Genomic DNA, 14,931 nt, shown 5'->3' on the forward strand with positions numbered 1-14,931 from the left:
CAAATCTGTTTAAGAAATAGTGTGTATTCCAATGTTTTTGGTATTACCATGCATATTTCATATTTAACAGAACATCCCCAGCAGGGTTACAGATAGCATTCCTTAGTCAAACACATTAAGATTTCTGCATGGGTTTGGAGGGATAGCTCAGTAGTAGAGTGTTTGCCTAGCATGTTTGAAGCCCTGGATCTGAACCCCAGCACTGCAAAAAAACAAAAATATTTTTGTAATGTACCACAAGAATATTTAAGTAGTGTGAATAAAGATTATAATTGCTTCTCTTCAGAGTTTGCTCTGAAAAGAGTTCAGGCTGGGTCAGTTATGAAAAAACATTTGGATTATAAATTATGGATATGAGATTATGGATTTGTTGTTGAAGAATTATGGTTAAAAATAGGAGTGTATATATGGAGCTGGGGATAAAAAGAAGGGTAAAAAACAGAAAAGTCTTCATTATAGTGGAAGGAAAATAGATAATGGCCCCCCAATCAGGAAATAATAAACATATTACATAGAGACGTGGACGTCATATCAAAAAAAACAGCTAAAAAATACAAAAGTAACTGCTTCTGGGGAGGAGGGCATTGAGGAGAAGGGATCAAAATACCACTGTTTTTCACAACAAATAATATAGAACACTTTATTCAAATGTGTACATGTACAACTTTGATAAAAACAAAACCAGACCCTTTAAAATTAGGTGTCATGGTTCATGCCTATAATCTCAGAGACTTGGGAGTCTGAGGCAGGAGGATTGCAAGTTCAAAGCCAACCTGGGAAATTTAATGAGAAACATCTCAAAATTAAATTTTAAAAAAGGGTTGGGAATGTAGCTCATTGGTAGAGAACTTACTTTTGGTACATCTATATGGAAAAATATGTATAGAGAAAATTCTGGAAGGATACTCACCATGTCATGGTTAGATCTTGAGTTGAAAGAGTGGTTAGGATAAAGGTATTAGAGGGGTCTTTGTTGCAATGATTCCTTCCTCTTTTTTTAAGGAGTATGCATTTTTTATTACTTAAGTAATTGAAAATTTAAAGAAAAAGGAAAGGAAGTTTATATACATTTGCTGGAGTAAGTCAGTGTAGTAAGACAAAAAGATTTATTTTAAAACTGAATTTTCTATAATTTCTATTGAAATATAATTTTCTAAATTAAAAAAGCAACAAAATGACTTTTTAAAAGCTTATTTTAGAGAAATAATATTTATTGGGAATAATTTGCAAGTTAGTCATCTACATAGAAACTAGAATAAAACCTCCAGATTAAAACCTGTTTGGGTATTGGGCAAAGCACCCGTGTTGGAGGTTCTATACTATATTATTTTGACATTTTGAAAAATTGCTTCCCTTGTAGAAAGCACCAATGGATTTTATCTATTAACATGTCTCCATCCTATAAATAATTGGGAAATCATTATAGATTGCCAGCCAAAATTCTATTTAATTTTCATATTAGTTCCTTTAAATAGTGAATAATAAGTAATAGCTACCTTATTTTGTTCATAAAAAAATTAAAGGGATACTAGTGGGATACAACTGCAACCTCAGGTCTGATAAGGTAGTCTGAAAGGTTAAATTAATTGCATGTTGAAACATTTGGTGGTTAAGACAGGCTGGATCAGTTTCCTTGGTCTTCTACTTATCTTGTGAGCTTGGGCACACTGTTCAAGTTCTTTGAGCCTCTCTTATCTATAAAATGTGGATAATAATCCTCAACTACTACTGCTTTGAAGTTTGAGTAAGTCCCATTTGTTGATTCTAGTTATTAACTTTTGTGCTATGGGTGTCCTATTGAGGAATTTGGAGCCCGACCCCACCGAATGTAGATCGTAGCCAACTTTTTCTTCTATCAGACGGCGTGTCTCTGATTTGATATCAAGCTCCTTGATCCATTTTGAATTCACTTTTGTGCATGGCGAGAGAAAGGGATTCAGTTTCATTTTGTTGCATATGGATTTCCAGTTTTCCCAGCACCATTTGTTGAAGATGCTATCCTTCCTCCATTGCATGCTTTTAGCCCCTTTATCAAATATAAGATAGTTGTAGTTTTGTGGATTGGTTTCTGTGGAACCAACCTAGATGCCCTTCAATAGACGAATGGATAAAAAAAATGTGGCATTTATACACAATGGAGTATTACTCTGCATTAAAAAATGACAAAATCATAGAATTTGCAGGGAAATGGATGGCATTAGAGCAGATTATGCTAAGTGAAGCTAGCCAATCCCTAAAAAACAAATGCCAAATGTCTTCTTTGATATAAGGAGAGTAACTAAGATGTAACTAAGATCAGAGTAGGGACGAAGAGCAGGAGAAGAAGATTAACATTTAACAGGGATGAGAGGTGGGAGGGAAAGGGAGAGAGAAGGGAAATTGCATGGAAATGGAAGGAGACCCTCAGGGTTATACAGTGGAGGGGGTAGAGAGAGAGGAGGGGAGGGGAGGGGAGAGGTGGGGAGGGGGGAGGGTGGAGGATGGGAAAGGCAGCGGAGCACAACAGACACTAGTATGGCAATATGTAAATCAATGGATGTGTAACTGATGTGATTCTGCAATCTGTGTATGGGGTGAAGGTGGGAGTTCATAACCCACTTGAATCAAAGTGTGGAATATGATATGTCAAGAAATTTGTAATGTTTTGAACAATCAACAATAAAAAATTAAAAAAATAAATAAATAAATAAAATAAAATGTGGATAATAATCCTCAACTACTACTGCTTTGAAGTTTTAATGAAATAATATATGGAAAATGCCTAGTACAGTGCTTTGCATATAGAAACTTTTTGCAAATTATAGTTATTGTTATAGTCATCATGATAGAAATGAAAAGTATCACCCCTATAGCATGTACCAAGCTTATATCTAAAGTCATGTATATGCCTATATTTTAATTTTTTGGAAGAAAGTTTTAAAAATGTAAATTTCTACAAAATGTTAAATTGAAGCAAGCTAGAAATAATGATATTTAGTTTATAAAAGTCAATTGCCAGAATTCAAACACTGTGAATCTTAGAAATTCACTAATGAAACAATTCATTACAAGTAAAATAGGTCACAGATATTTACTGGAATAAAATTAGGTGTGTACAAAATTAATCGCACTCCAAAGCATAATCTGGAACCTATAGAAATTCTAACATTCCCTGAAAACACTGAGGGAAAAGTAGAAGCCATAGAAAATCTGACAGTATCACAGAGCTCCTGCAGTCACCAAAAAACCCAGAGGAACAATTAAATGGCGACAATGCCCACAAAATTCTTAGGATCACTCAAAACACAATTTGGAGTCTTATACTTTGCCAGACAAAATTCTATTGTATTTTTAATACAAGTTCCTTTAAATAGCAAATATATAATTGCTACCTTATTTTGTTCATGAAAAAAATTAAAAAATGTAACTAATGGGGTATTCTATAACCACAACTCTATTGATAAGATACTCTTCAAGGTTAAATTTGCATGTTGAGACAGCAAAACTCTAAGCATCCTCATGAAAAAACTAAGTATACCAAAAATAAAACCAGAAACCATAAGAAGACCTGGCAGGTATCAGAAAGCTCCCACAAATACAAAAAGAAACAAAGGAACAATTTTATGGTGAGAATGTCCACAGGAAAAAATAGTAACCTTCAGAGCAGAATCCAGAACCAATAGAAAGTCTAATAAGCATCAGGAGGCTTCTGAGAACACCTCAAGTAAAATAAGAACCCATGGAAGACCTGGAGCTATCAGAGAGTTCTCACAAACATCAGAAGAGTAAGGGGAACAAATACATGGTAATAATGTCTACACAAGGACTAGGAACATTCCAAAGAATAAATCAGAACTGGTAGAAAAATCAAATAATTCTCAGGAGACTACAGGATCACTGAGGACAATACAGTCAGGAAGATCCAGTGGGCATCAGAGAGCTTATAAAAAATACCAAAACAAGCAATACAACCATTTAAAATAGTTTAAAAGTAACATCTTATCTCTCAAATGGAAATGTGGAAAAGACAGAAACCTCACAGGTATCAAGAGACTGCTCAGGATGCCTAAATAAAAGGCAGAATCCATGAAAGACCCAATAAGAACCAAAAGCCTAATGAAAACTCCACAGCAAATTGTGCAGCCAAAAAATAAGACAACAAGAAACTCAGGACAGCTCTCAGAAAGAAATGAGTCAACTGAATGTTTGACAATAATCAAGAAACTTCTTTGAAAAAGATTGAACCAGCCTGACAACCACCAACAGAAAAAACTAAAGGAAAGGATAACTATGGAGAAGGCTTGACAGGCGTCAAGAACCCTCATGACAACTCCAAAGTGAGATATGAATCAGCACAACTCCAAATTTGGAATTTCTCCAGCAGGCAAGAGACCTATGAAAATGCCTAAAGTATATCCAGTAGAAGACGTAGAGAGCATATTCAATGCTTATTAGAAACTCCAAATTCTACAACCTTTCTCATGGGAAACCCTTAATACAGATCCAGATACAGTAGAGTAATTACAAGAAAACTAATTGCCCAAAACAAGAAACATGAAAACCAGTACTCAAGAAAGCCAACACTAGAAAAAAAATTACAACATAGTGATCTTATATTCTATCTCAGTACAAGTTTAAGATTCAGAACCCCCCAAAATGTGGAAAACCCTATACAATTTTTAAAAATTATCAAAAGAAAACTTTGAGCCAAGCAAGAATTATCAGAAATTTACTGAAACCATCAAGAAAAAAGAAACATACAGTTGAAAGAGTTCTTGGAAGGCAAACACTTATGGCAGAATCCAAATAAAAACAATGTTTGGAAATAGACTATAGTGGATTTGAAGAAATTTTTGATTTAACAAACAAAACTAAAGATGGACCAGGAGATCTCATTCAAGAAAACCCCTCCTACATTTCTTGTGACTATGAATCCAAAACTAATGTCTCTTGACTAGAGACATATGGTCAAAGAACATACAAGATAATGTGAAAGACCAAGATCTTCCCTAAAAAAACAAAAACCCAAATAAACAAAAACAACAAAAAAAATGATTTTCAAGAATCATTTGGGGCTTGGGATGTGGCTCAAGTGGTAGCGCACTCGCCTGGCATGCACAGGGTGCTGGGTTCCATTCTAAGCACCACATAAAAATAAAGATGTTGTGTCCACCGAAAACTAAAATAAATATTAAAAAATTATCTCTCTCTCTCTCTCTCTAAATTAAAAAAATATTAAGAATCATTTGTCTAGTTGAACAGACAATGTACAGACAGGAATATATAAAAAATATGAGCTTAATTTTCATGAAATCAGAATCAGAAAATGTCCCTATGGCTCAGACACAAATACAAAACTGATTTTAAAAAAACTAAAAGAGTCTCAGTTGCTTCTATCAGCAAAACAGACCAAAATAAAGATGAAAAGAATATTGTGAAGAGCTTTATTTCTTATTTTTTATTCTAATTTGTTATGTATGACAGCAGAATGCATTACAATTCATATTACACAATTTTTCATATCTATGGTGGTACATAAAGTAGAGTCACACCATTTGTGTCTTCATACATGTATTTAGGGTAGTAATATCCATCTCACATGAAGAGGTTTTATGAGAGAAATTTGGAAGATGAAGGTATAAAATAAGACAAGGAGTGTAACATGAGAGGGAGATGTAAAATTGGCAGAAATCTGATAGTTTGGCTAGTTCAACCAGGACTGTGCACATTGAGAAGGATGACAAACCAATGAAAAGTTTGTATCAAAAACTTAAATAAATGAAAGATACTTTTAAGACCTAGAAAAATAATCAAAATTAAAAATTCCACCAGAAAACTTCTAGAACTCATATATGAATTCAGCAAAGTAGCAGGATATAAAATCAACACCCCTAAGTCAAATGCATTTCTGTATATCAATGATGAATCCGCTTAAAGAGAAATTAGGAAAACACTCCCATTTATAATAGCCTCAAAAAAATTGGGAATCAACCTAACAAGAGGTAAAAGACCTCTACAATGAAAACTACAGAAAACTAAAGAAGACCTTAGAAGATGTTTTTGGATAGGCAGAATTAATATTGTCAAAATGGCCATACTACCAAAGTGTTATACAGATTTAATGCAATTCCTATTAACATTATAATGACATCTTTCATAGAAATAGAAAAAGCAATCATTAAATTCATTTGGAAAAATAAAAGAACCACAATAGCCCAAGCAATCCTTAGCAGGAAGAGTGAAGCAGGAGGCATCACAATACCAGACCTTAAGCTACACTACAAAGCTATAGTAACAAAAATGGCATAGGATTGGCACCAAAACAGACACATAGACCAATAGTACAAAATAGAAGTCACAAACTCACATAAATACAGTTATCTCATTCTAGACAAAGGCACCATAAGCATACATTGGAGAAAAGATAACCTCTTCAACAAACGTTGCTGGGAAAACTGTAAATCCATATGTAGTAGTATGTAGTAGAATTTAATCTCTGTCTCTCACCCTACACAAAACTCAACATGGACCAAGGACCTAGGCATTAGACCAGAGAATCTGCACTTACTAGAAGAAAATGCAGGACTAAAATCTTCACCACCATGTCAGCTTAGGAACTGACTTCCTCAAGAAGATTCCAAAGCACAAGAAGTAAAACCAAGAATCAATAAATGGGATGGTATCAAAATTAAAAGATGCTTCACAGCAAAAGAAACAATAATGTGAACAGAGAGCCTACAGAATGGGAGAACATCTTTGCCATCTGCATCTCAAGTGGAGCATTAATCTCAAGGATATACAAAGAACTAAAAAAAATTAACACCAAAAAAAAAAAAAAAGAAGGAAAGAAAGAAAAACAAAACAAAACAACAAACAAACAAACAAACAAAACCCCATATAACCCAATCAAGAAACGGGCAAAGGAACTAAATAGGCACTTCACAGAAGAAATATGAATGGTCAACAAATATGTGAAAAAATGTTCAACATCTCTAGCAATTAGAGAACTGCAAATTAAAACTACACTGAGATTCCATCTCCAGTCAGAATGGCAATTATCAAGAATACAAGCAACATTAAATGTTAGTGAAGATGTGGGGAAAAAGGCTCACTCATACATTTCTGGTGGGACTGCAAATTGGTGCATCCACTATGGATAGCAGTATGGAAATTCCTCAAAAAACTTGGAATGGAGCCGGATGAACACTTGTAATCCCAGCAGCTCAGGAGGCTGAGACAGGAGAATTGGGAGTTCAAAGCCAGCCTTAGCAATTGTGAGACATAAGCAACTCAGTGAGACTCTGTCTCTATTTAAAATACAAAGTAGGGCTGGGGATGTGGCTCAGTGGTTGAGTGCTCCTGAGTTCAATCCCCAATACCCACTCCTCAAAAAACAACAACAACAAAAAAGTTTTGAAATGGAACCACCATTTGACTCAGTTATCCCACTCCTTAGTATATGCTCAAAGGAGTTAAAATCAGCATACTATAGTGACACAGCCACATCAATGTTTATAGCAGCTCAATTCACAATAGTCAAGCTATGGAACCAACCTAAGTGCCCTTCAACAGATGAATGGATAAAGAAAATGGTATATATACACAATGAAATATTAGTCATAAAAAAGAATGGCTTTATGGCTTTTACCAGTAAATGGATAGATCTAGAGACTAACATGCTAAGAGAAATAAGCCAGTCCCATAAAAGCCAAAAGCCGAATGTTCTCTCTGATATATGAATATTAACATACAATAAGTGGGGTGGGGAGAATAGAAGTTCAATTGATTAGACAGAGGAGAATGATGGGAAGGGAGGAGGGATAGGAATAGTAAAGACAGTAGAATGAATCTTTCCTAATTCATGTGAAACTCCACATCATGTACAACCATAAGAATGGGATCCTAGAATAAGTAATACTCCGTGTATGTATGTCAAAATACACTCTACTGTCTAAAAAGAACACATTTTAAAAAAATAATCAAAATTAAGTTTGATCTGGTAACATCTTTGGCCAATAAAGAAGATAAAATTCACACCAAATGAAATAAAACAGGAGTAAATCTGGAAGGTTCTGGAAACAAATGTAGCCAACAGAGGCTACTTTTTTTTTTTTTTTTGGTGTTAAGAAAATAAAAATTGACAATTCTCCAAATAAAACTCTTATATAATGGGACTTAAGGCATTATTATAACTTCAAGATTATCTGAAAGCAGAAACAAAAGTAATGTAAAGTTCTAGCTTTCTAGTCCACCCAGTAAAACAGAGATAAAGTATGCAGAGGACAGTGATGAGGAGGCCTTGCAGAACATTCATAGGCAGTTAAAAAACACAGCAATCCATCGGAAATCAGTTACCTTTGAAGTCTAGAGTCTTAAAGTCTCCTCTGTAAAGTTAGAATGATATGGTCATTTATCTAGTAGAACAAATAGGGTATTTGTGAACAAGGATGGGGAGACAGCAGATGACCATTACTCAGATAAAATGACACAAAGATGACTGTGAGAAAAATTGACCAGAAAGATATAGCAGTCCATAAAGAAATAATGTGCCTAAGGTTTGGAAGCCAAAATAAGGTCCCTGTTATTATTAGAATGCAAGGATTTAATTCTTTGTCCTAACATATTGGAAAAACATCTTTTAGGGAAGCTTAGGGAAAAGTGTTGACAATATCTTCATGAAAATCTAGGTGAGGAAGCAGAACAATGAAGATGTAGTAATCAATAAATGTAGATTTTATTATGTTTCAGATATGGAAAAAAATCTTCATTAGAGGGATGTAAATATTCTATCCTTTTCCCAGAGCTACAGGGAAAATTCTATAGATTAAAAACAAAGAAAAAGTGTTTACAGTCCTTTAGTGAATGCAGGAGAAACCTACCTGCCTCAAAATGAAAAATCTCCAGAAGTCAGATGCAAATGGAAAACAAAGGAAACACTCTGGAAAATACTGATTTACCAAAAGAAGAAATTCTATTCAAAGAGTGAAGCATAACCAAAATGATATTGAATCACAGCAGGGAGATGTGTTTCTGAGGAAAAACTACTGAAATCCAAAGCAGGATAAGAACAACACATAAAGAATATAAGAATTGCAAGAAATCAAAATAATGTAGATACTTAGCAAAGAAGTTGAAGAAGAAAAATGATATAGTTTGGTGAAAAGCATAAATATCCCTACAATTTTTCCATTAAGTTAAAAATGAATTACGTAAATAAAATAAATAAAATTAGATTCAATATTTATTTAAGTTTAAAGAAAGTATTGATTTTATCTGACATTTGATTAGTTAATTAATTAATTAATTAATTTGGTACCATAGATTGAACCCAAGGGTGCTTAACCCCTGAGCCATATCCCCAGTCCTTATTATTTTTTATTTAGAGACAGGGTCTTGCTAAATTGCTTAGGGCCTTCCTAATTTTCTGAGGCTGGCTTTGAACTTGCCATACTCCTGCTTCACTCTTGTGAGCTGCTGAGATTACAGGCATGGGCCTGTAATTTGATATTTTTAATATTTTTTATAGGCAAATATTTAAAAAAGGAATAGTAACTTTTCTGGTGTCAACCATATGGAAGAAAGGATGTTTTGCTTTTTTGTAATTAGCTGATTGCTGGCTCATTCTTCAGTTAATAAAAATACCTTCCCTTACTCTATTGGTTGTTAGTTTTTTCATTAATGGATAAAAGGAGAATGAAAAAATAAATTGTATCATTGTGAAATCAGATATAAACTTGCCAAATATTCTGCTACTGAATGGTTTCTGACAACTTTTGGGAGAGATGGTCAAGCTTGTTGCTCAAAAGAAAACTCAATATGATATCATTGTTACTCTCAACCTTAAAAATACAAATTATTTATAATTCATGAATTTTTATAAAAGTCAATGCAGAATACTGTATAAATCTGAATCTCCTATTTGTGTTTATAACATATCAGTTTCAGCTTTAAATCATTTCCTTTATGAATTCCACTTGAGAGAAACTATATACATAAAAGTACAACATTAAGATACTTAGCATATTGCCTCTTAAATGGTTAAGTAAGACCATTTCCTTAATATTCCCTTTGGCCTTTACAATTGAATCTTGTTTTACTTATATAGTACACATCATATCCTTTGGAATAATTGCCAGTGCCATTTTCTGTGGTTGAAACACACTCACATTTGCAGAATGTGACAATTAGAGGCCTCTTAAAACTTATTCCATTTCAAGATGATATTTTCTCCTTGGTTATGAGATTGAACACCCATAGCAAATAGCTTTTAAGCAACTGATGATTACACTCACAGACACAAAGACACACACACACACTCACACACACATTTATAGTACATAAATTTATAAAACCAATCATGTTTTCTTCCATTCAAGATTATTTTCCTACTTATGAAAAGTCAGTGAAAATTAAATGTACTCAAAAATTACTTTGATAAGTGAAAATCAAGAGGAAAGTACTGGAGAACATGTCATTTCCATGTAGGTTTGGTTAAGATATATATGCCCTTAAAATTAAACTTATTTTCCATATTAATTCCATTTATTTGAGACAATAAATTAATGTTTTTCTATATATAGTTGCAAAACATATTCTTAACTATATATAGAATATTAAATATAGGTAGAATCAGCATCTCAACATGAATTTTTATCAAGTAACAGAATAATCACTTTCTATATTAACAAGCACATGCAATTATATATAATAGATTCTGACCATATAATAAATAACTTCCAGGTAAAATTTGTAAAACCAAACACCCAGATGCTGCCTTTAATACTTTAAAATATTTCTATTCAGGTATTTCAGCATAACAAACACAGAGGTTTGATGTGTGTTAATATGGCCTGTTATATGTGTATGTATATTACTCTGAGACATGCTCACTTAGCACTAATAAAAATATTGTTAAGATTTTTTTTCACAAAATTATTTAACAAGTTTATACTTGGTAAATCAATGAATTGCAAGAAAAAACCACAGTAGACTCAAATTCCTTTCTACTGAATGGATGTGAATAAGTTTGTGGGGTTGAATAAGTAAAAATCTATTCCATAGAACCTCATTGTCTGATTGATATAAAGTGGAATTACCACTTTATAGACATTCTGGATTTAAGGAAGAGAAAGGAAAACATACTTGACTCATATTGAAGTACATTTTACCTAGAATTGTAAATTTCTTTAAATATTGGTAGTAACATATAGGCTATGCTTTATATATTTGCACTTGGATATTTAGGTTAATGTTTTAGATACAAGTGAATTTTAGGAAATGTCTGAAACAGTGTACCCTCAAAGAATAAATCATTTGAAAGAATATGGGAACTTTCCAGGTTGTTTGGGGTAGTGGTATTGATAGCCACATGTAACAAAATTTACCATATTTGAGTAACATTAATGTATGTGATTATTTAATATAACCATATGGTGTGATTATACTAAGTCTTATACTATTCTCAACTGATATAGTACCAACTCCTGATGTTTTTGCCAACTTACAGCTTAAAATTGCTTTTAAATGACATAGGGACATACTTTATATTTTAATACATTACATATAGTCACACATCTGATGAACTTTGCACAAATATTTTAATGTTTTTCTGTTTTAATACACTTCAAATGATTTTTTTATTTAATGATAGGGTCGTTCATTTTTAGAAGTTTAAAGTAAACCATTCTATTACAATTCAGACATTTAAAAATTTCCCAGAAATTTCAGATTATTTAAACCAGCTTTTAAACTTTACAGTAGTCAAATCATTTTTATTCTAATGTAAGTCGGATATTTTAAGATTTCTCAGAATTGTCCAACTTCTTCAATCATGAGAACAATATTCTAGATCCATATGGATAATCACCCTTCTCCAAAGAAACCTTTGTATTTGTTTTCCTTTCATGCTAATTACAAACTGTTATATAGTATTTGATGTATATACTGTACATAATATGTATATGTACATTATACACAACACATTAAACTGTTACCTTTTCTTAAAAGACATGTCACAGAATGGTAGAATAAATATGACACTCTTTTCCCCTTAAGATAGTTGGCTAAATCCATCTGAAGCACATTACCATACAATTATGGCTTTAAACAAAAATTACAAGTCTCAGGATCTTTTGTTTTTGTATCACGTTGTGGAGGTTCCCCAAATTTAAAAAAAAATGAAGAAAAAGTGTGTGACATCATGCTTTATGGTATGGCATTTATGCATCAATTATTTTTACACGTAACTATGTAATGAATGATCTACGTTAGTAAAGACCTAGACTACATGATGTACACACAGTTATTATAAAAAGTTATATATTATGCCACGGTACTAAAAATAAAATATATTCTCAAATAGTGAAAATAAGATATCCTTCATATTTTTATGTTACATGTTTCCTCATTTGACCATCTCTCTCTCTTTTTCACCCTTAATGAAATAATGTCCAAACATTTGTTAAACAATAAAGACAGAATGTGGGCAATTTCTTGACTATTAATAGCCTAAAAAAAGTGATTAAGACAATTATTGTCTTTGTTGAAATGCCCTCCTGTTAAATACATGGCAAAAATATAAAAATAAAAGGAAAATATACCTTCTCAGTTATTGAAAAATCAAAAGTCCAACTGTACCATATTACGAACACAGTCTTAATAAAAGTAGTTGTATCTTGAGTACGTACAGCAACTAACGAAACAACCATATATCATAGGTACCTCCCCACCTAATTGTGAGCCATCAGCTGCAACTATTTGCTTGTCCAGGAAGACACTGAAGGGTTTTCTGGGTCCTTCAAAAGAAAGGGATTTCATCATACTCAAGTGTAACTCTCCCAGGCCAGCGCGAAGCAGTCACTGGTCGTGCCTGTCGCCAACGACTTCTAGCCCTCTGCCCATCCTGGGAGATAGTGAAATGTCCAGGCAGGAGCGAAAGGAGTGAAAATGTGCCCCTTTCTCTTCGACCTTAAAGAAAACCGCCCTTCTTCCAAAGGGCAAAAGGCTCACGTGTTCTCTTTGATTAGGGAAGCAGGCACTTAAGAGTGAACACAAGAGGAGGCAAGGCAGAGGGCGGGGACGTCCTTTGAAGTTGCGTTGGGTGGTCCTTCGCTGCTTCCGCCCCGCCAATGTCTCCTTGAACCGAATGAAACACAGGGAAATTTAAGATCGGGGGTGTGGGGGGGAGCATAAGAGAGAGGGATGACCCCAACCCAGTCTCTGGGCGACAGAAAGTTAGGCTGGAGTTCTTAGGCAGGGTGAGAGGCAGCTAGTGACGGCCGCGAGCACACCAGCCCTCATGGCTACTCGCAGCCCCCAGTCTCACAAAGTCCGCAGGGTCCTGGAGAGAACCTGGGCGCTCAGATGAGCGGGAAGCGGCCGGCGCCGCAGTCTGGGTCCCCGGCTCCGCCGCCTCGGGGGCGGCCGAGCACAGACACCGGCAGCACCACTTCTCCTGGGCTGAGCTGCTGCAGGCGCATGGACTCTTCATATGTGGGCAGGTATTTGACCTCTTCGTAACTGGGCAGCTGCAGGAAGACCGGAGAAACAACACGCAGCTCGTGCTCCGAGGTGCAGGAGGGGGCCAAACGGCCGCCGCCTCCCCGGCCACGGCCGCTGCAGCCACTGTCTAGCAGCGAGTCCTGTGAGCCGGTGGCTGCCTCGTCACGCAGTAGAGTGGGCGAGTCGTCGTTGTCGTCATCTGGTGGTCCTGTGTTCCCTGGGGGCCCGACACTCCCTGGGGGCCCCGGTCTTGCCTGGCCACGCGGATACCTGCGTGGGCTGGGGCAAATGATGCGCTGCAGGAAGTAGCCGATGGCGAAGAGCACAAGCAGGATGAGCAACCCTGAGAGCTTGCGGACAAACCAGCCTACATTGTCCAGGAAGGCGTGAAGCGGCAGCTTGCAGCAGCGCACCGCCGTGGCGTTGGCCGAGTCGCAGCAGCGCTCCCGCTCACCACACGCCAGCTCCGCGCAGCCCCCGCCGCCCCGCGAGGGCGCCACCAGCGCCAGCGCCAGTAGCAGCAGCAGGGGCAGCAGAGACGGCGGCGCTGGCGCCACCGACAGGCCTTCAGCGGTGACCCCGGGTACCCACATGGCCCACTCAGGCCTCTGCTAATGTCCGAGACCGGAGGCTAAGGGATCCGCTTGTCCGCGAGTCCGTGAGCCCCTCCCTGGAGCTCCGTTCGGGTTCCGCGCGCGCTGCCTCCAGCTCCTCAGCTTCCTGAGGCCAGAGCAGTCCTCACTTGGCCACGTTTGGGCGGGAGGAGGAGCCCGAGGCGCGCCAAGGCTGCGGGAGGAGGCTGTTTCTTGCCGCCTGAGCAGCCTCCGGAGCTTCTGATCTTAGCCCAGCCACCCAGGCCAAGCGCGAGGAGTCCGGAGTGGCTCCAAATGGCAGAGGCGCCCTGCACAGGGCAGTCCTGGGCATCTTGGTCTTGTCCGCCTGTGCTTTTACTCCTCTGCCTTGTCTCTCTCCAGAATTGAAAGGGTTAACACTCCGCTCTCAACCGGGGAGCCCCTTGATCTTGATTAATTCAGCCGTCGCGCTCTTCCTTGCCAGACTGGGCGGGGGCTCTGACAAGCGTAGGTGTCTCAGTTTTAAGTGATTGAATTTCCCCAGGAATGATATTTAAATTGACTTGCGACTGGGATTCACTTACCATCTTTCTTGTGATCTTTCTGATTAAAAATGGATGATGCCCTTTAACGGCTAGTGCATTCCCACTGCCATTTTAGATTTTGGGTTTGGGGCCCTCCGGAGAGTCTGCTTTCAGGCAGGTCAAGGGTGTTGGGGAGCCGGGACCCCCAGGAAACCTCCAGAGCAGGTAGAGAATACCTTGGAGTGGTGCAGGTCACCACACCTCAGAAGTAACCCCAGAGGGACACTCTGTCAAGGTGACCCGAATTGATCAAGGAGAGAAGAGAGAAGTTATTTTTTTTTTCCCCCAGCGGCTTA

General features: G+C 36.8%; 1 protein-coding gene across 1 annotated transcript; it reads right to left on the bottom strand.

The window, feature by feature from the left end:
* Positions 1-13,333: 13,333 nt before the first annotated feature.
* Positions 13,334-14,072, bottom strand: C8H3orf80 (chromosome 8 C3orf80 homolog). The gene has a single exon (XM_027934064.1). It carries the CDS (start codon positions 14,070-14,072, stop codon positions 13,338-13,340), a length of 735 nt encoding a protein of 244 aa, XP_027789865.1. The 3' UTR covers positions 13,334-13,337.
* Positions 14,073-14,931: the final 859 nt, after the last annotated feature.

Source organism: Marmota flaviventris, chromosome 8, assembly GCF_047511675.1.
Source record: "Marmota flaviventris isolate mMarFla1 chromosome 8, mMarFla1.hap1, whole genome shotgun sequence".
Classification (NCBI taxonomy): Eukaryota; Metazoa; Chordata; class Mammalia; order Rodentia; family Sciuridae; genus Marmota; species Marmota flaviventris.

Bases quoted from the DNA above. Each gene is read 5' to 3' on its own strand.
- C8H3orf80 (XM_027934064.1), bottom strand. From the start codon at position 14,072: ATGTGGGTACCCGGGGTCACCGCTGAAGGCCTGTCGGTGGCGCCAGCG.